The 21,734-nt window shown below is 39.1% G+C and overlaps 2 protein-coding genes and 1 long non-coding RNA gene across 4 annotated transcripts in view; 1 reads left to right on the top strand and 2 right to left on the bottom strand.

Annotated features, from left to right (window-relative positions):
* The first annotated feature begins 525 nt into the window (after positions 1-525).
* Positions 526-21,734, top strand: part of lig3 (ligase III, DNA, ATP-dependent) — a 38,830-nt gene continuing 17,621 nt past the window's right edge. The window contains exons 1-2 of the mRNA XM_037747998.1: positions 526-590; positions 5,173-5,312. The gene's annotated coding sequence lies outside the window, so the exon portion shown is untranslated. The remainder of the gene's footprint in view (positions 591-5,172; positions 5,313-21,734) is intronic.
* Positions 2,145-4,349, bottom strand: LOC119475382. Its single transcript, XR_005203780.1, has 2 exons — positions 3,038-4,349; positions 2,145-2,966 (listed from the first exon to the last, which is right to left on the bottom strand). It is a non-coding gene; the product is annotated as an uncharacterized LOC119475382 (long non-coding RNA).
* Positions 5,037-19,384, bottom strand: tmem248 (transmembrane protein 248). Of its 2 annotated transcripts, none has more exons than XM_037748006.1 (7): positions 19,007-19,384; positions 16,036-16,194; positions 14,745-15,033; positions 10,772-10,922; positions 9,681-9,864; positions 7,548-7,691; positions 5,037-6,515 (listed from the first exon to the last, which is right to left on the bottom strand). In XM_037748006.1, exons 1-7 carry the CDS (start codon positions 19,007-19,009, stop codon positions 6,495-6,497), a joined length of 951 nt encoding a protein of 316 aa, XP_037603934.1. In that variant the 5' UTR covers positions 19,010-19,384; the 3' UTR covers positions 5,037-6,494. The 2 variants fall into 2 exon arrangements, with proteins under 2 accessions (XP_037603934.1, XP_037603933.1); XM_037748005.1 differs by having other exon boundaries at positions 7,510-7,691; positions 19,007-19,378.

The raw sequence follows: 21,734 nt of genomic DNA, 5'->3' as shown, positions 1-21,734 counted from the left end.
CCGACCAATTTAGATCCAATATTAGAAGCAAACAGATGACGGATGACGACAGCATCCTAATGTCCTCCTTCACTGTCCACTTCCTCTCTACGTCCTCCCACTCTGTACACAAACTCCTCCATACTGTATACTCACTGCTAAGTGGTTGCTTTCTAGTCAGGTGCCTTAATCCGACATTACACTCCATTTCACCCCATTATGTGTATTTTAAACATGTGTGCTGTGCTGCTCGCTTGTGTGGAAGATGCTTTGTCCATATATGTGCACGTCAGTATGCACGTGTATTTCTTTCTTCAGTGTTTTCATATAATTAATGTGTATTATAATGTATATAGTTTGTCAAGAACTCTATATCAAAACAAGTTAAAAGGCCGTGCCATGACTTTAAATGTTTGTCTCGTATTGTCTCTCAAAACTTTGGACATAAATCTTTTAAAATGGCTCATAAAGACGTCGGGAACTAATCAAACAAAGTGTTCTGGTCCACTGTACTTAAAGAGTTGTTTGTTCTCTCTTTCTGCCAGCTCCTGGATGTGAGGACAGACGAGGAGGAGGAGCAACATAACCTTCTCTAAAGGACCAGACCAGTGGTAAAGGAGCAGGTTTCAAATGTCTTCAAATTAATTCTAATGGCATAATGAAATGAAATGAAGCCAGCGGCTCCAACAGGTAGAACAATAGATCTAAAAAGTCCCAGTGTTCAGGGTGGAAATAGTTGAAGATGAGGTGATACTGAGATTACAATGCTGGTATGCTTTAAAGTTTACAGGTACATGTGTAACGTTTACCATGTTCACCGTTTTAGTTTAACATTTGTTAAATTGTTAAGACTTGCAACTCGACTTGGACTTTAACACCAGTGACTTCACTTGGACTTAAGCCTTTTGACACTTGATACCTTCCCCAAAGCCCAGAAATGTGTATGTAAGTATGTAATTTAAAAAGTGTGCCACAAATGAATTCATTTCCTTTATCAACTAACGTTAACGCTATTCATTCCCAGCAAATTGACACTTCATTCCGCTTTGTTTGAACCAATCTGACAGCATCCAATAAAGGAGAGAACCATGAAGAACTAACGTTACGTTACTGAGCGCCAGTTTGAAACACGCAACAGCTGTCAGTGTGTCAGTGTGCTGACTTGACTATGACTTGCCCCAAACTGCATGTGATTATCATAAAGTGGGCATGTCTGTAAAGGGGAGACTCGTGGGTACCCATAGAACCCATTTACATTCACATATCTTGAGGTCAGAGGTCAAGAGAGCCCTTTTGTTTTGTTATTTAACCTCCTTCCCGACTAGCTTGTATGACATGTTTGGTACCGATGGATTCATCAGGTTCTCTAGTTTCCCGCTACAACCTAAAAATTGGAAGTTGCATTAATGCGTTAAAGAAATTAGTGGCGTTGAAACAAATTTGCATTAACACATTATTATCACCCTACAAAAAATAATGTGTTAATGTAAGTAATCAACTGGGAAAGTTTCATAATGATATTCGCACAAATGTCAGAATCAAACTTAAAGGGATGGATCCAGTGATATTCCTTATATTTCTTATTGTCACCAAATCTCATGAAAAGACCACAATGTAATAGATTTAACTAACAAGTTGTCAAACATGTTGCCAAAGCTTGATGTAGCTAAATGCAAAAACTATTAAAACCACTGATGAGGCCCATTGTTGCACTGCCTGACATGTTTATTTATTATGATGAAGATTGGCATCCTACTTTATTTTGAAATGCATTATTTACTCCTGTTTGAGTAACGTTTGCTAAACATTACAGTGCTCAGCTGCTTTGGGAAATCATTTAGCCTTTTTAAAAAAGGAAACTACTTATATGTGAGCTGTTTTTTCATCTTTGGTAGAAACTGGTTGCTGAGAGCCACAGACAGGCTGCTGAAGACCGACTAACACATTGTTAGTCTTCTTGCCAATAACAAAGCATATCGCCAGTCTTATTCTGTAACTCCTACATAGACAGCTTGAGCCCTGGACTTTCCACTATTTAATATTTTCCCTGGCATTTTACTTTCAATACCCGGCAAATTAGTTCAATTAATTTCCTCTGGCAGATCATTAATCTCCCTGTCGACACAGCGGTGGGCGGCGGAGAGAAGGACGCTCACGAACAAAAGTGATGTTGAACTTTAGAGACAGTTTATTTAAACTTGGATTCATTTACAGCAGTTCCACTGGAGAGGAAAAAGGGTCTGAATGACGCTCTAGCCACATTAAACCTACGGTCCTATCTACTGTATGTACAGGGAGGAGGATGCAGCTCCATAGTGCAGAAGGCACACAGTTGGCTTAATACTCGCCTGTAAGCGCTGCTAACATGACAGAAAGGATAATGAGGTGAGAGACTTAATGTCAAGCCGAGGACACTGAGAGATGATGCAACTGAGGAGAATATGTTTTTACTCCAGTCCTTAGTGATATAGTGGAGTAGTTTAAAAACTACAGCATCTGCTCCTTCTTAAAAACCCATTCGTCTAAATGTACAAGCGTGGTGATGGGAGCCTCTTGTAGCCCAGAAGTGATAGAAATGAGCACTGTGTTTGGATTTATTCCTGTAAAGCTGGTGCGTTTTACAATATGTGATATGTGAAACAAAGAAACTGTACAATGTTAAGGCATTTTTGCAATTATAGAGATGCAATTCTAACCAAAAATGAAACACAAGGAGGGTATAAGAAGCCGGTAGACGCAGGTCGCCAACATTACTTGTGATGGTTTGGCAATAATATGGCATGCTTCGTTCACAACTTCCCTTCGCTCACGTACAGCCTGCCAAACACCACCCCAAGTAACCAACCATCCGATAGAGAGGCGAAGTCCAGCCCCCTTCTGGTGGACCACCATGGGACCTTACTTCAGAACAAATATGAACGGTAAGTCAACGGCAAGAGACAAGTAATGTTTTGATCCTGTTTGAGTTGCGCCATGAATCACACATACTGTATGATGTATCTCAATTTGAGATGTAGCTCACTGAGCGATTTCACACAAAACTAAATGATACTACGACAAACTGAGACTTTCTTGACTTGCAAAATTATCTTTTATATTGACAAACATCATGTGTGTGATTCATGGCGCAATTCAAACAGGATCAAATAAATGATTTGTGTCTTGTCGTTGACTACCGTTCATATTTTTTCCGAGATAAGGTTCCGTGGTGGGCCACCGGAAGGGGCGGGACTTCCCCTCCAGATCTTCCCACCAAAAATAAAATCAAAAGCATGAGTCCCTCCGTGAAAGTACAGGAGACGGTGATGACCGTAAGCAACAGATCCATGCTCCAATATGATACAGACTTAGGAAGACTTGTCCTAGCGTCATTCAATACAGGAAAAACAAAGGTATCACAACCCGACATCTTCCACTCATTCATCAACACACAAATCAAACAATAAATGTACAAAGTGTTTGATACGATAATGTGGCAAGAGATTCATTTCTGCCACAAAAGGATAATAATAATATATGAATACCACTCGAACAAAAACACAATTCAAGTAAAGCCTTTTTAAACTGGAAAAAAAAATAGAATCAAACTACATCAGAGTTTTAAAATCACTTCTTGGAATTTTTGCATCTCAAGATTTAGATTATGCTGCTTATAAAAAAGTACATTCAACAGGTACATCAATTATGGAACAAAATTATAACAGAGGTAAGTAAAACGTATCAGTAATTGAAAATAAAAGTCGTACACAACAAATATTAAAGGCGGAGTTAGACTGTGATTTATTCTCTAGTTTTCCTTTAAGACTGTAGGAAGGTTTTACGCTGCATCTGCTCCAAGCAAAGATCGGACAAATTTGATAAGAATAGATTTGTTCTTGTTGACTCAAGATCTTAACCTAATTATTTTTTCTTTATTGCAAATCTAATATGCGTTCAGTACATGTAGAATAAATGATTGTCAAAGTCAGAAATATGAAAGAGCATGAATTTCATCCTTAAAGCTACAGTTACAGAGTTTCAGCACAACACTACGAGTCACAACAAGTCATGAAACACGTCAGGGGAGTTTGATTTCTGTGCCCAGTCAAGTCCTTATAGACTTGTTCCATTACATTTACAAGTATCCTTTCAATACGAGATGCTTTCAGAGAATCGCAGTCTAAAGCCGCCTTTATTCATCCCAAACTCACTCACACACACACATTCGCACACCAAGTGAGTTTTTGCACATTTCTGTTGCACTAGAAAATAATGAAAAATTCAATGATTTAATCATAAATATATTATCATAGTTATACAAATATAATTATATACTAATATATAATTAATAGGGCTGTCAACGTTAACGTGATAATAACGCAAATTAGTTTTAACGCAACTAATTTCTTTAACGCATTAACTTGCGGTTTTTAGGTTGTAGCGTGCTCAGTTTTAAAGCTAAAGAGAAGATACTGGCAACATATGAAACTAGAAACATAAGGAGTCCATCGGTACCAACCATGTCATACTAGCTTGTCGGGAAGGAGGTTAAATAACGCTCCAACCTTGACCTTTGACCTCAAGATATGTGAATGAAAATGGGTTCTATGGGTACCCACGAGTCTCCCCTTTACAGACATGCCCACTTTATGATAATCACATGCAGTTTGGGGCAAGTCATAGTCAAGTCAGCACACTGACACACTGACAGCTGTTGTTGCCTGTTGGGCTGCAGTTTGCCATGTTACGATTTGAGCATATTGTTTTATGCTAAATGCAGTACCTGTGAGGGTTTCTGGACAATATTTGTCATTGTTTTGTGTTGTTCATTGATTTCCAATAATAAATATATACATACATTTGCATAAAGCAGCATATTTGCCCACTCTCATGTTGATAAGAGTATTAAATACTTGACAAACCTCCCTTTAAGGTACATTTTGAACAGATAAAAAATGTTAAATTTATTAAATATTTTAATCGACTGACAGCCCTAGTAATTATATTAATCTTTAGAAGGAGTCCAGCTGAAACAAGATTTAATTCAATATATGTGACCTTGGACAAACAAAAAAAAATCACAGGAGCAAATAACACAAAATGTGCAAGAAATCTAAACTATGCAAACACGTGCAACTGATAATGATTTAAAATAAAGCACAAGTAAAATTACATTAATAGGACAAAGATCACAAGTTTGATTTCAAACCACAGGCTCGTCATACTGGAAGAAAAAACAAAACAAAAAGAAGAGAAGGATGGCTGTGGAAGAAGTAGGACCGGCGAGTTCATGTTGGAAAGAGAGACGGTGATCTCTCCCCCGTCATGTTTTCGCGCGAGCAAGTCCACCGAAGGTAAGGCAACATAACGTTTTGCTTCATCCAGGTATTGAACATTAAGTCAGCAAATAAAAGACGAGAGGCAGGTGAGCGATGAAGCCACAGAGTAAGGAAAACAAAAGGCAGAAAATCATGTTTTTAAAGTGAGACAACATCTTAACTCTTCAACACAGACCACAGGAAGTTCCACAGCTTATTGAACTGCCATTCAAATGACTGATAAGCCTAACAGGGGACCCATTAACTTTACTGTTGGTTCTGTATAACAGTGCGTAGCATTTAGGGGGATCTATTAGCAGAAATGGAAGATAATATTCATGTTTTCTTTAGTGTATAATCACCTGAAAATAAGAATCGCCGTTTATATCTACATAGGGAGCGGGTCCTCTTCACGGAGTCGGACAAACGGACAAACCAAATCAACGCATTCTCACTCCCAACTCGTCAAATGCCGCCAAATCCTACACACTGCACCTTTAATGTGCACAGTGCAATCATCTAAATACTTAACTCTGCTTTAATTGACATTGCAGACACACAGGGGAACATATAATTCAATTAAATAAACTACTTTTGAGCAGATTTTTTTGTGCAATGTCCAAATTGTGATCAGACTTTTCCACTGTCGGGTCTGGTGCAGAGAAAAGAGCTAAATTCATTCTCTTCTCTGTTGAAGCTGCAGTGACAAACTGACTATTCAAGCGTATTTAGTTCACTTAAACACATTTCAAGTGACTAAACATCATGATTTCTCAGAGAGAAGATACTCTTTGTTTTGATAAATGCCAATATTTCTTGTTCTCTGTGGTTTGTCTATCTTGCTTGGTAAATGAGAGCGAATAGAAATAACGGCTGTGTCGTTCTTGGGTCTGGCCTTCTGCTTTTGTTTATGTACTGCATGTTCTGACATGGCACACGGGGACTCAGGCAGAAATAATAATAATAATAATAAAAGAAAACGGTTTTGCACAGAATATCAGATTTCCTACAAATATTTACACGACAGATACAGGCACTTGTATATCTTTGGTTGGAAAAACCCAACATTGCAAGAGTAATGCATTCACAGAGCTTTTGTGTCCCTTATTGTACTTCCAGGGTTTCACTAGGCAACTGGTATGTTTATTTATACTTCTTCTGTTTCTTTGAGTTTGTCCATGTTACAGGTAAGTTCTGACATAGCTCTCGGATGTCTTTTTAACCCTCTGACAACGCCACCTGCAACAGAAGAAATGGGTTTTAGTGCAGCTTGACAAACTCAAGACAGGGATTAATTACTGCATGCAGGAAATGAAAAACACAGAAACAGGACAGGAGCAGTGAAATTAGAGGAAGGTGACAGAAAAGATTCATTAAGTTTGATCAGATTTCCTAAGGTAATTTTGACCAGCCAGTAGCAACTACTGTGTATGTAGCAGCATGCATTGCTCTCTGCCAAAGTGTCATTCTTGATATTACTATCAGATGGCTTTAAGAATTATGCGCATAAAAACATCAAATCTCTTCAGTAAGCAGTGAAGAAACCACCACTGTGTGGAAATACTGAATACAATAATTATAATAAAGACAATTAAGCAGCTAAATTGTCACTATCAAAGTGAAGGACATCAGAATTCAGACTGGAATTGCCACTTAAAGTGCCCCAAATTAAGCTCTGTGCAGCTGGTATCACAATTCTGCAAATTTATAATCTAAATCTGCGTTTCCGCGGGCTGGGTTAGTCCGCTGTATTCACGCCGAGCCCTGAATACCACGATTGTTTTCAGCCTTGGCAGAGGTAAATTAAAGGGGAATAAAAGGCCATTTTTAAAACATTGATATTATTCTGGAGGCAATATAACATTATGTAAAATATACTGCAACTTCATGTGTTCATCCCTGAGTGAGCGGAGCTTAATTTGTGTAGCTATTCTTTAATAAAAACAGATCTACACAACAAGATATGGACATATTCTGCGCTATTTGGTCAGCGGATCTGTTTTAATTATTGCAGAGAAGAAGAGAACAAGCACAGACAACCAAAGAGAGCTCTTAGAGGAAGAACTGCAGAGCTCATTTTGCTCTGTTCTCAAGTAGAAGTAGAAGTAGGAAAACCAACAGAAACATACAGATGTCCATGTATTTTTGGACGGTTAGCAGAGAAACAGCAGAGTGATTGGAGCAAGTCTTTAACCAATCACAGGAGGTCAATCGACGCTTTCGCTGAAACTACCTGTTCTCGTCATATAGCACTGCTGGTGACTGTTGTACCTTCTCAGGGCAGAAGTCGGGGTTGGTTTGCCGTACTTTGCCAGGCCGCCCTTTGATGACTGCATAGCAGAACATCGTGATGACCATGACAAACAGGAAGTAGCTTGTGTGCATCAGGTGCAGGTTGATGAGGGAACGGTCGTCCTGGTAAGAAAGGGTTAAAAAAGACAGAATTAAATACCACAGTAACTTTTATTATAATCAGAAGGCATGATTTTTACTTTTCATTTAAATTCCCACTGCTATAAATAATTTGCCAAATCTATATCGTAGGGTTAAAGATGTCGCGATATACACGTATTGACGATACACATATTGTAATATTGTGTAAATGATGCAGCACATCTTAAATCAGTTTATATGTACAGTTATGCTCACAGTCTCCTTCCACCTCCATATGCTCGTATTTCGAGTGCAATTAATTTGCCAAAAAAGAGACAATAAACAAAGTTAAATATTAATTTGACTGATAGCATTATTTGTTTATCAAATATTCTATAGATATTGCGATAATATCATGATTCTTTTGGTCCTTAACGTGACAGCCCTACATAGGGTACATCTCTGCAGTTCATACCGCCCTCCCTTGTTGGGTCCAACTTAATAATTACATCACTAGGAGTCTTTTTAAAATAAGTTAACGGCTGCTGTTTAATAAAACTTAATGCCAGCTGATATCAAAGACTTTTAAAGAGTTTTTTTTTTAATGCCAAATACATTAAAGACTTATTTTAATTGCGCAGTAAGCCTGAAGAGTGCAGAAATAAAACTCATATCTAGAATTAAAGCCTTTCCAGACATTTTTAATTTGGGCTCCCTGCATGTGGGAATGAAACAGGAACATCAGGTGTCGATCTGTCTCTCTCAGTTATTTTGTTGATGATGGTGGAAAAGGCTTTCTGGAGCACCACTCACTCACTAATCCTCTGCGAGTTGAGTTGGGCTCAGATCAGGTAACTGTGTGCAGGCACAGCATATATTTTCAAATTGTTTTCAGGCTCACTGGACCATTCAGGGCCCAGTTGTAGCCTGTCAATGGGATCATTGTGATCCTGGAACAATCTACCGCCATCAGTATACAACTACGACGAAATGGCTTTCAGAATGTGTTCAGTCACATTTACCTTGTTTTATAAGGGAGGGGAAGTGAGTCATCCTATATTCTGCCAACAACTGAATACACAATACACTTGTGTTGTGCTGCAAAGACTTTATAAGTATAATATTCTAGAAAAGATAATGTATAAGTGGGTATAAAATACAGTATGAACATTAGGGGTGGGGGAAAAATTGGATACAGCATAGTATCGCAGTATTTTGCGTGGCATTATTGTATCGATACATGGACGTCAAGTATCAATCTTGTATTATATAAACTATTAACCTCTTAAAGGGACTATTTGTAACTTTCAGAAATGCTTGTTAACAGCGACACCTGTGGCCGTGAAATCAACGAAAGTCAGCGTCGAGCTCGCGCTTGCTCGCTCTAAATATACCTGAATGAGCATCGCTCAAAACAGTGAGGCGACACACGTCAGCTAAAACCACAACATCACTCTATATTTCAGCTGCTTGGCAGTAATGTTAGCTGACCAGACGAAGGTCTCTCCATGAACATGATTTAGATCTGATCCTAGTGTTGGCTTTTCCTGCCTCAGCGCAGGCTGCGGCAGTGGGGCTCTGCAGCGAGTAACTTGTCGTCTCCGCCCGCAGCCGGAGTGAACAGTGAAAACACCGGCACCCGGTCGGTAACGAGACGGTAAGGTTTCTCTTTGCAGAGTCCCGTCACTTCACAAGACACGGAAAACCTCTGTTGGTCTGGAGGAGCTGCAGCATTTATTTCTGCACAAACGTCCACATTCACTAGATATCCTCAGAGCTAAACTAACTCTCCTGCAGTGTGGAGTGAGCGCGCGTTCACGTCTAGAGGTGGAGCGAGTACGCGAGAACGCGCGCTCTGTCTGAGTGAAGGCGAGCAGGCAGAGGAGACGAGGCTCCGGCCACACGCGAGCGCGCATATTAGAGCGTGCATGTGTCCCGACCTGGTACATTTATACGCTTACAAAGTTACAAACAGTCCCTTTAAATAAAAACTCTGAATAATATTGAAAGAAAGAGGAGGCGGTGACTCACATCAGGAACGATGACCGTGAGCTTTGGGTTGAGTGCGTGGTACAACTTGCCGATGGCTCCTTTGTAACACCAGAAGGGGTTGTAGTCCTGGCTGTACTTGGTGTCGGAGTCGCGGACTGTGGTGAACACTTTGTACCAAGACGTGGCGTTGTTGTACGTCTCTGGCACGCAGTGTGGCGGCTGCCTAAAAAAACGAAACACAGATGGATGTCTGTTGACTGGCGGCGTGGAACGGTTCACATCATGTTGGTTATGTAGCTGTTGTTGAAGAATTTATTGCTTCATTTATATAATTCTCTGTATTTACTCATCTGTTTATTTCATAATATCTTATTATTTAATATCGGCCAGTTCCATCTAGAACAAACATTACCTTCATCCATCAGACAGGATAAAAATAGGATGTGGATATATCAGAGGGAAGGAAAGCAAAGGACTAAATCCACCACTTTGTATAATAATAAAGCAAATTCAATATACTGACAAAATGATAGCTAATTATTTATACTTTTTCACATTGTGCAGTTTACCTTTGGGCTCCGAGAGGAATCCAAAGCCGTATCTAAGACGACCAATACCCCATAATAATTCCCATTTAAGTGAGATGCAGTGTGGCATATAGTGTGAGACTTAAAGTGGTTTGGAAGCAAAGACAAATTACCAATAACTGAGTCACTCAGTCATTCCAGCTGATGGTTGCCAGCTTCAAATAGGATGCTTGGAAATGCAACCCTCTTTAATTATGTTACATGCAGCAAAAACAAGAACTGTGTTGAACTGCTATCTCCGAGGAAAATAACAAGTCCAGCAAGTCATCAGGAAATTGAATTAAAGCGGAACAATTAATGGAAATGAGACGGCAAAGTGGTGCACACAGGAAGTCCAAGCACACCATGCAAATGACGAGAATATAAGACTAAACTGAAAGTATGTTGTTTTCTCAGAGACATTGTATAGAAGCACTAATAGTAAATATTATCAGAAAGAATGTCTTGAGTCTGGGAGACTGTATTTCATTTAGTCGGTCTCACTGAGCTCTAGGCAGAGATATAAAGTGTGTCCCTGTGAGTCAGGGAGGCAGTCCAACTCACACTGTGACTGGGAAGATATTGCTGGCCGCCGTGATGGTCATGCAAGTGCTGAACACCACCTGCTCGCAGTGGCCGTGCAGCACACACTCGTCTGAGTTCCAGGATACAGGCAGGGTGAAAGTGATGTTTATTTCTTCATGGGCTTCCCGGCCTACACACAAAAACATGTGAAAATACAATGTGAGACTTTTAGAAAAAACAGTTTCTCCCAATTTCTTTCACTTTCCAGCAACACTGAGTTGATTTATATTTCTATGAAACCCACCAGTGAGCACAATTCAAGGTTCAATGTTTTTTTTTCACATGCACGGTCAGGGGGATTGGGTCAGAAAGTCAATTTTGACTTGCCCCTATACAAATTGTTTTATTTATTAGCGGTAATCAAATAACAACAAAGACCAAAGTTAATTGTCATGTTTAATCTTTATTTAAGTAAATTAATCTGGAGTTTCGCACACATCCTCTAACGCCACCCAACTAAACTCTTGTTTCCAGGAGAATTGAAATGCTCGCTTGCCATTCAGCTCATAAGCTTTGTCTTTACCCAACGCCATTTTCTCAGGAGTGACCGATCGGTACCAAAGAACGGATATTGCTAAGAAGTCAATTGATTGTTCCATTGCAACATCAGCGCCCAGCAGCAGAGCTACACTTCTGCAATTTTGGACTGAAAGCGACAACAGGATGCCAGTAAAACATCCGCCTACAAAGTGCCGTACAAAAGTAAAACTAAATGATTTCCATTCTATTGTCATATTTAATATCTCTACCAAAATGTCCAGTGTTGAGCATTACAAATATTATAAATATGCATACCATTATAACTATTTAATTACTTACTTATTTAGTTATTAAACTTTTTTGCCCGGCTGATTCCCAGAGGAGCATAAAGTGAGACAAGAAAAAAAAATGTTTTTCTTGAGAGCAATCTCAATCTTTTTCATGTCAAGTATCTAAAATCGGTGTCCCATAGACCATGGATGTATAAGAGGTTGTGTCCTGTGCTTTTGCCCTGCATGTAGCCTACAGCTACATTGAATTCTGCTGCTGTCATGCTACTAGCTACTGGCCGATAGCCGGTTGTTTGGGAACAGAGACGTTAATACGTCCACCACGGTACAGGCTTATAGCATACAGCCCATGGGTGTATTATAAGACAATAAAAGTGATGAATTACAACCAATATATCCATTATTACAGCCGTGTACAGCTAGCAGGAAGCTGGCTAGAACCGGATATGTCCCGTGGGTCTGATGCACGTTCATGATGCCGAGGGAAATAACTCTGGATTCAGCTATTAATTCATTTTACAACTTAAAAAATGATCTTCTGAATCACAGACGTCTCTTTATACATTCATGGCCACAGATTCAGATTCAGATTGGCGGCAGCGCTACTGCAGCACCATCTAGCAGCTGTTGTCAAAAAGCACCACAGCTTCGTCTCTTTGCTTCTATACTCTTTGTCGATACTGCACATGTGCAACTCTCAACATAGATGAGAAGGAGGCGAGATGGATCACTCTTTAGCTACTTCCATCATCATCAGCTCCGACAAGAACGAGGAGTTTAATTATTTTTCACTACTTGTGTGATTGGGAAAGTGAGTCGGCTAGATTTACTAGCCCCACGTGGCATTTTACCTGCCCCGGGCAAACAGGCAATCCTTGTTGTTGAGCCCTGCAATTCTTAGGCCTCTAACTTGCATATCCACATTCCCATCGTTGTTATGTTGACATGGGAATAACTGTTTATGACGAGCCACGATCAGGCTAAAACAACCTGCAGGCCTAAAGAGAGGCGCCTCTGAGCTTTGAGGCAATTATTAGAGGCTAGAACAGGATAAACAACATGCATTCAACTCCCACAGCAGGAAACCAGGGAGAGACACAGCAGCAGCATTTGATGTCACACCAAGCTACTCCCCTGATAACCAACGACAGGCGGATTTTGTGGGCTTATGCAATATTTATCAAACTGCAAAGGGGATTAGACGATTATCAGTCAAACTGAGTGGAGTCCTGGGTGTGAGTAAGGATAGAAAGTGGTTGTGTCGACATGAATGTATATCTAAACGGGGGACAAACAGTTCTCACAGTAAGTCAAACAAACTGATCTAGTTCTGGTCATCATGTGTTTAAAAATTAGGAGGTATTGGTTTACTACAAAGTCCTACCATAAAGGATTCGGTAGACTTAGAGAAGCATAATTGAAGATGATAATTTATACAGAAAACCAATCCAGATGTCAAAATAATATCTAAATTACAGTATATGCTGGTCTATTTAACAAAAGATCATATTTTTTTAAATAAAACTTACATCATTTAATCAATAATAGGTACTATAATTTAAGGAAAACTGTCTTCGAACAATTAATTGATTTTGCGAGGCTCCTATAAAAGTCAACATTTCCTAGGTATCCTCTATTCAAGCCCTCTTCAGACAGGACTATTTGCTCAGTATGATAACACATTTGCGCAGCACCTTGATATTGACTTTGCTCTTCTAGTCTAGTGGCTTTAAAATTGAAGACGCGGGTACATGTTGTTGGCAAACAGCTAATCCTGTTGCTAATCCAACAGCACCATAATGTGAAAGACAAACAAATGCCTGAAACAAGGGAAAGGTTGTCCGTGGAAAGTTCAGTATATCAAGTTTTGTACTTTCAGTAACAGTAGCGAGATATTAATCCGCAAAAGGGATGAGATTATCAGAGCACCGCAGAGTTCAAAACAGAGAAGCAGAGCTTTCCGGTCCAGCCGGATACTTTGTAACCGGCTGTGATGGCAACGCTGGTATTGTTGTATTATCTGTGTGTGAGTCATCGTGGTAAAATATGGTCCTGGAGACACCTACTGTAGTGGGAACTACCACAGAGGAGGTGTTTACATTTTTGTTGTCTGTCTGTGCACAGACTTTATCACCGCAGTGACGTCGGAATCGTGCAAAATGCAGTGATGAAACTTTACAGCTGTGTAGTTGAGATCAAAATGAAGGCGGAGTTCGAAGATGGGTGTGGTCCAAGCAAAGGCGTCAGATTTAGGGGGTGTAGGAAGTGGGGAAGGGGCCATTGGCTCCCAACGACCGACTGTAGGTCGGCTTGGAAAGGCATTTTACAGCACCCCTCGCCCGGACCTCGCCACTGAGTCATCTCTCCCTGTGGGGAGAGACGGAGCTCCCTGCTCCCGGCCCGACTGTCAACTGGGACAGACTGTCCTCAGTGCTGTGTGCACTGATTGTGATTGTGACACTGTAACTGTTTTTGCTGTGTCATCACCATATACAGTATATCAATACAACCAATGTGTTTATGATTAAATTGTTTTCAAGAGCACCAAGTTCTTCATAGATCTAGCCTCTTCATTTTGCTCTCAAAGTGCATCAGATTGATGCATTTCACTTTAAAATATAGGCTACAAGATTACAAAACACACGCTCTAAGGAGACAAAGGCAAAAGCCATTAACACATACCATGTAGACATGATGCATTCAGAGGTTCAAAGTCACATTGCTCTGCTTTCTGAATCCTTTAGGTCTGAAACCTATAGGAGGACTGAAGCTTAATGTTACACAACGCCGCCACTGTTTGCTCACCACGTCTAAAGTAAAGTCACAACACAAAGAGGTAAGTTAAAAACCCATTAGAAGGACAAACTCCCACACTCAAAGGGAGGGAATTACCTCTGTACAGTAACCACATAAAAACATTCCAGGTTGGGAACATACAGACACTATACACTGCAGACAATACTCACGTGGCAACAACAATGACTACTTTAACATGCACAACATATTCAGTTTTTGCTCTTATTCTGAAAAAAGACAATATTCCTACGAAGCTGTTTACATGGCTGATGAAAACGTCTTAATGTGAAAATGCTCCATTCAGAATATCCAAACAGAATATGCTGCTTACATGACCCGTATCACATAGTCACTAATACAAACTACTGATGAGAGAGAGAACCTACCAGACAGGCCAAGTTGCTGCCCCAGCACTGTGGCATACAGGTGGGTGATATTGCGAGAGTAGCCTCCAAACGGGCGCTGGGGGTCCAGCGTGAGGGTGATGGGGACTGAGATGTTGACGGTTCCCGAGTCGTCCAGCAGGAGGGGAACCTGGGTGCTGGAACGAGCTTGGCCGCTGGTCACGACCATGCTCTCTGGCGTGGTCGACTCGTTCAGACCGTGCTTTATCGTTTCATTCTCTGACACGCAAAAGTCCAGCTCGTTGTAGCGCAGCAGAAAGGTGTTCCAGTCCTGAGAGAGAGAGGGTTTTAATTGTTGGACAAGACAATATATTGTGATTATAGCAAACATTAGGGGTCATGTCATGTCCGTTCTGTATCCTCCAACCAAAACAAACCGCAACGAGCCAAAACAAGAAAGTAGAAAACGTTGGAGGGTCCACGTGGATACGACCTGCAGCCTCACATGTTAACTCCAAAGTGGTAAACACTACACATACAGTAAAGTATGTAAACACTTTGGGTTTCACACATTCAAAACTTACATATTTTGCTAAGTAAACGTCCCTACAAGTGTATGATTCAACTTTTTCCCCAAGAAAAGTTAAATGCAATAAATCGCAATACTTAAAAGTCACAATACAGATCGAATTGGCACCCAAGTAACGTGATAGTATCGGAACAAGACATAGGTGTATCGTCCCAGCCCTACCAAACATCTATTACCTTTAACACAATGTAACTTTCTCACATTGAAATGTGGAATGTCCTGGCATGTACAGAACTTTTGTTAGTCTCGTTATTTATCGGCAGATACCATATCCACTACTATCTTTACAATCCATGCAAGTATGATACTCCCTACAACCTTTTTGATTTGCATATGCTTCATATTCACATCCACATGCAAAGGTCTATTTCCATCTATTGTGAACTGGAAGCACACTACTGTATAATCACACTTTGACTGGTTTTGACGTTTTGTTCTCTCCAATTCTAATCTTTACAGTCATGTGTATATTAGAAACCAGGTAGAAATGGGGTCAAATGTACTGTATAGCTTGCTCAGTATATCCAGAAAACCTGGATTCCCTAATTGTTATACTGAAACAAGCTTCTTTTAGTCTTACAGACTGAACTGGATGAGACAAGAACAGGCTGAAATTTTGGGCAAATGCATCCTTGCAGGCCACAAAGGTCATGAACTGACATTTAGCATCAGCAGTGACCACATCTTACTGATATTGAGAGCTTCTTAACGGCCATTTAATTTCATCTCTTTTAAAGAACTCACCTCCGTGAACTCTGGAGACTTGATCTCTTTAATCTTGAAGAAGTAACCGATGGTTAGGAAGGCGATGGCCACTGCACTGACGCTGATCATAAAAATGACCAGCGGAGGACGGTTGTTGATGTAGCTTCTCAGGTTCTCTATAGGATTTAACAGGTACACCTGCATGTGGACAAATAAACACAATGTGAAAACATTTAGGCATTAATCTCATGTATCACAGGGGTTCCTAACAGCAGTGGTAAATAATAACATAAGCATTGACATGGACACTTTAAATGTTTCTGTATCTGTGTGTTCATGATGAATAATGAAGTCACAGATGTACAAATCTGACCTGAACTATGGATGATAACTGCCTGGACCTAAACTGTATCTGTATCTGTATTAATATGATAATTGATTGTCTTTCAATGTAATTAAACTTAAAAAAAATTATGAAATTATATGAGATATAATGATACACAATTAAGTCATCTAAATTGATAATAACAACCACATACTAACTCAAATTTCTCAGAAAATCAGAATTGATAAAACAGTCAGTGTATGGAAATATTTTTTATTATCTATAATTTTACTTTACTATCTGTGAAAAATGTTCATTTTGCACTAAAGTTCTAAATTAAATGAGAAAATACTCAGTACTTTTCATTTTTCAAGTATTTAATTCACACAGGAGTATACAAAAATAGGCTTTACCATGTTGTTAATTCATATACACTATTTATTTAATTATTATTTATTGAATTTCCAGGCAGAAAACATGCTATATCGCGATATATATAAATGGGCAGGATTAAATGTGGCAAAAGGTTTGTAGCAGTCCGGGACATAGATTTGTTTGAGATTTAAATTGTGCAAACGTTAAATGTAGCTTAGTTTGAATCTCTGATGACTGCTTACAGATGTTGCAAACATTGCATTGCAAACAAACACATTGCAAACACAGTGTTTGCAGTGCATAATGAAACACGTCTCCAACCGAGCACATTTTTAGGCAGGTAAACACTGTTAACTGCTCGAGGATAAACCAGTATGTCCGGTGCAAGGTCCTTTCAGATGGATGGAACTATTGTGTTTGTTGAAGAGGGTGAATACAGGAATATTCAAGCAAAATAAAGTTTTTTTTTTTAACATGTTCTAGTAGAAACATAAATGAGCATAATATGGGACCTTTAATGAAACAACTGTTTCTGCCTGGAATACTATCAACTTTAAAATTAGGGTGTTGTACGGTACCTGATAGGATGCATGTTTAATCTAAGACTGTAAAAGACTTTATTATGCAAAATATCTTACACTTATAATCCAGTGTACACCAAATGCAAAGCACTTAAGAGAGAGTGTTATATGTTAGACTATATAAAGAAAAGATAGGATTATCAATCTCAACGGTTTTACAAACCAAAGTACTTTTGTTAAAGTTTGTCAGAAACTCTCTCCACTCTTCCCACAGTCTTAGATAGTCTGACATCATGTCCTTTTAACGTTTTTTACTATGGCGTAGTACCATAATTGTTACTGCATAATTACAGATATTTCTCATTAGAGGTGCCTTCTTGAGCAATATTGTTCTTTAGGTTAACTTTGGCTACTGATCGTCCTGTAGAGCAAGTAAGGCTGGTTCTCCAAGTTTATCCTCCTTCAAAATACCATGAGGAGCTGCAGCCTTCAGTAAGACAAAACTGTAAAATAATGTTGTTTTTATTTTAATTGCATGTGCACTAATTATTCAAAAGAGGTTGTAATGCACGCTCTATAACGTGAGGACATTAAAACAATATCACTATAAATTGAAAGGACACTGTGTGTTTGGCTCTCTGCATACAAGAGACTGCAGCCAGGTAACAGCAGGTGCCTGCTTGAGCCATATTGTTCTTTAGGTTAACATTGGCTGTCCTGTAGAGTAAGTAAGGCTGGTTCTCCAAGTTCATCCTCCTTCAAAAAACTATGACGAGCTGCAGCCTTCAGTCACAATGTGTTGGACAAAACTGTCAATAATGTTGTTTTTTTCCAATTGCAGGTACCCAAAAAAAGTTGTAATCCATGCTTTCTAATGTGAGGACATAATGGCATTAAAACAATATAACTTTAAATTGAAAGGACACTGTGTGTTTGTCTGTCTGCAGCCAGATGACAGCAGGTGCCTGCTTGAGCAATATTGTTCTTTAGGTTAACATTGGCTGTCCTGTAGAGCAAGTAAGGCTGGTTCTGCAAGTTCATCCTCCTTCAAAATACCATGACGAGCTGCAGTTTTTCAGTAACAATTCACAATTTGTTGGACAAAACTGTAAATAATGTTCTTTTTTTTTAAAAACAAATTAAAACAATATAACTATAAATTGAAAGGACACTTTGTTTGGCTCTCTCCCAACAGCATGTAAACATGTTCTAGTTACTAGAACATGTTTACATACTTGTATTTTATGTTTCTACTAGAATCTAGTAGAAACATAAAATACAAGTATGAACATGAAAATGAGCATAATATGGGACCTTTAATGAAATAGTCTGCAATATTATCAACTTTAAAATGAATGCATGTTTAATCTAAGACTGTAACAGACTTTATTATGCAAAATATCTTACACTTATAATCCAGTGTACACCAAATGCAAAGCACTTAAGAGGGAGTGTTAGTACCATGACGAGCTGCAGCCTTCAGGAAGACACAACTGTACAATAATGTTTTTTAAATTGCATGTACCCAAAAGAGGTTGTCATCCAGCTCTATAATGTGAGGACATAATGGCATTAAAACAACATAACTCTAAACTGAAAGGACACTGTGTTTTGTCTCTCTGCAGCCAGGTGACAGCAGCAGGAGCTGTCAACATAACAGCACAATGAGCTAGCTCACCTGGCCCTGTGACATTGTTGCAAGATGTGACAACAATGCAACATATTAAAGATCAAACTGCAACATTATCTGACTAAATGTAACAAAACAACACACATAAGAAGCTCTCACCATGTTTTCTTTCTGTGCATGCGTCAGATGCTAGCTGGGAGGTTGTTTGCAGGCCACAATAAAGGCAGCTACTGCTAGATACTGCTGCTATCTTAACTTGCTGTTTCTGAAGCTTTACTAGTTCCTCCTGCTGGAGATACAGCTGAAGAGCAGAAGTCTGTGTTCGGTGGAGGCACCGCGTTGACTCCTTCCCATTCTCTGCTCTATTATAGTTCACTGCTGGCTGTGTGAGGAGAAATATCTGTTGTTTTACAGCCTGCTGGAATAACGTCAATAATACTGTCTCTGAGTCCAACCACCGACATCTCCTCTCCGCTAGTGATGTGTCGTTAAGAACGAGTCAGCTCTTTCAGCCGGCTCTTTTAAGTGAACCGATAAGAAGAGCCGTTTTTTTTTCTTTTCTTTTTTCTTTAATTAATTCAAGGCAGAATGATAGGATAATCTTCTCCGCACCACGGGCACTCCATAGACCAATTACGTCATTGATGACGTCCGAAGCCTCGCTGCCCGGCCATCCCACGTGACTGGTTCAGGAAGTGGTTCAGATCTTCACTGGTTAAACCAATGCCACAGAACACCCCTCCTTCCATTATTATATTATATTATACTACACTACAATTATTGACCAAAGGATTGGTTTACACGTATAAGATGCATTACTCATAAAACAATTACAGTTTATTATACATGTATGTTATATACTGATAATACACTTACTAGAAAATAGACATTATATTATATGTTATATATATATATAAATGGATTACATGGTAATATATATTTTTTCATTGTTTATAGTCATTCCCAACAGCCTACTGGCACAAAATACAGTATATCACAGATCACATGGTTAAGATCATATCTGCCTGTTTTACACTCTTTGGCCACCAGGTGGTTTCATGCACACAAAGCCTCGAGAAATTAACCCTTTTCCGAACCAATGTGCTGGAAAGATCCAAAGCTTCATGAAGCTTCAACTCGCCATCACTAGACGTCCGTGCGACCAATCAGGTGATGACAGACAATGATCATACCATCAAGCGGGGCGGGGAAAGGCGGGGAGGGGCGGGGGTGCGCGGTGCACTTACGGTCTACAGGTACAGAGCAGGAGGAAGAGGAGGAGAGAAAGAGAGAGAGGAGTGCGGTGCGCGAATAGCAGACAAGATAGTGACGTCGGAAACGAAGCAGCATGTAAAATTACGGTATTTTGGAAATTATAAGGTTTAGTATAATTGTATTGAATAATTTAAGTGATATATGTGCATGAATACTAATCATAGGTCAAAACGGCTAAAGCTAAATTTGGCTGAATTATAAAAGGCAGAAGTGAAGTAAAATGAAGAGCCGTTTGGGAGCCGAAAGAGCCGACTCTTCTTGGTGAGCTGAGCCAAATGATCTGGATCACTAAAAAGAGACGGAATTCCCATCACTCCTCTCTGCGTACCCGCACTGCGCCGCCTTCTTGTTATTTACGTAGCGTGTCTACGTCAGAAATCAGACGTCCACGCGTTCGATGTTGTTCACGCGTACGTCATTTACGTAGCTGTCGAGGGAGCGTTCAGCGTGTTTACAAATTTTTCAGGTGCATTAAAGTACCGTCGGAAATATAAACTACGACATGGGTTTGCGCTTAGATAAAGCTTATTTCGTGTTTCTAACTTGGTGTTTTAAGACATCATTTTTGTTTTTAATTGACTATTGATTTGTCAAAGCTCATCCTGATGCTTTACATGATTTCCAAGAGTTTAAAAGTGTAAATGGTGATCGATACCCACTTGATCTACCATTTTTTGAGGTTAGTGAATGCAGCATTACTAGTGGTAGTAACAAAGCTATAAAACATATCTATGGGTAGTAATTGCTAAAAACTACAACTATAAGTAATTTTTTTTTCTGGAAAATTCTTTTTATTCTTTTTTTCCAAACATAGCATAACAAACATAACAAAACATAACACCGGTGCCCTAATACAAAAAAATACAATTTTTATTATTATTATTATTATTATTATTATTATTGCAATACCATTAACAGCTCCAAAAGCTCTGGGTGCACGTGTGCCAAATAAATTTGTCAATTGGATTCAAGGATTATAATAATAATAATAATAATAATAATAATAATAATAATAATAATAATAATAAATTGGATTTATAAAGCGCCTTTCAGAAACCAAAGGACGCTTTACAAAGGGGACACACAAAATCATACTAATAAATAACACAGAGGAGAAACTATAGCTAAGTAATTAAAAGAGTGATGCGTAGCTGAGATCATAGGCCTTGATGAACAGGTGGAGCTTGAGTTGTTTTTTGAAAGTATAATAATATAAAACATATCTATGAGTAGTAATTGCTAAAAACTACAACTATGAGTATTTAGCTATGAAAATTGTCATTGGGACTAGGGCAATTTTAAAAAACTGAATATAGTGCAGGGTAACAACTGTGATGCAGGACTATTAAAAAAGTGAATATAGTGCAGGGTAACAACTGTGATGCAGGACTATTAAAAAAGTGAATATAGTGCAGGGTAACAACTGTGATGCAGGACTATTAAAAAACTGAATATAGTGCAGGGTAACAACTGTGATGCAGGACTAATAAAAAAGTGAATATAGTGCAGGAGAGACTGTTAAAAAAATAATATAGTGCAGGGTAACAGCTGTGATGCAGGACTATTAAAAAAGTGAATATAGTGCAAAAGAGACTGTTAAAAGTGAGTATAG

Source organism: Sebastes umbrosus, chromosome 17, assembly GCF_015220745.1.
Source record: "Sebastes umbrosus isolate fSebUmb1 chromosome 17, fSebUmb1.pri, whole genome shotgun sequence".
NCBI classification, from domain to species: Eukaryota; Metazoa; Chordata; class Actinopteri; order Perciformes; family Sebastidae; genus Sebastes; species Sebastes umbrosus.
The sequence above is the reverse complement of the archived record's forward strand: the minus strand, read 5'-3'. Positions and strand labels throughout refer to the sequence as shown.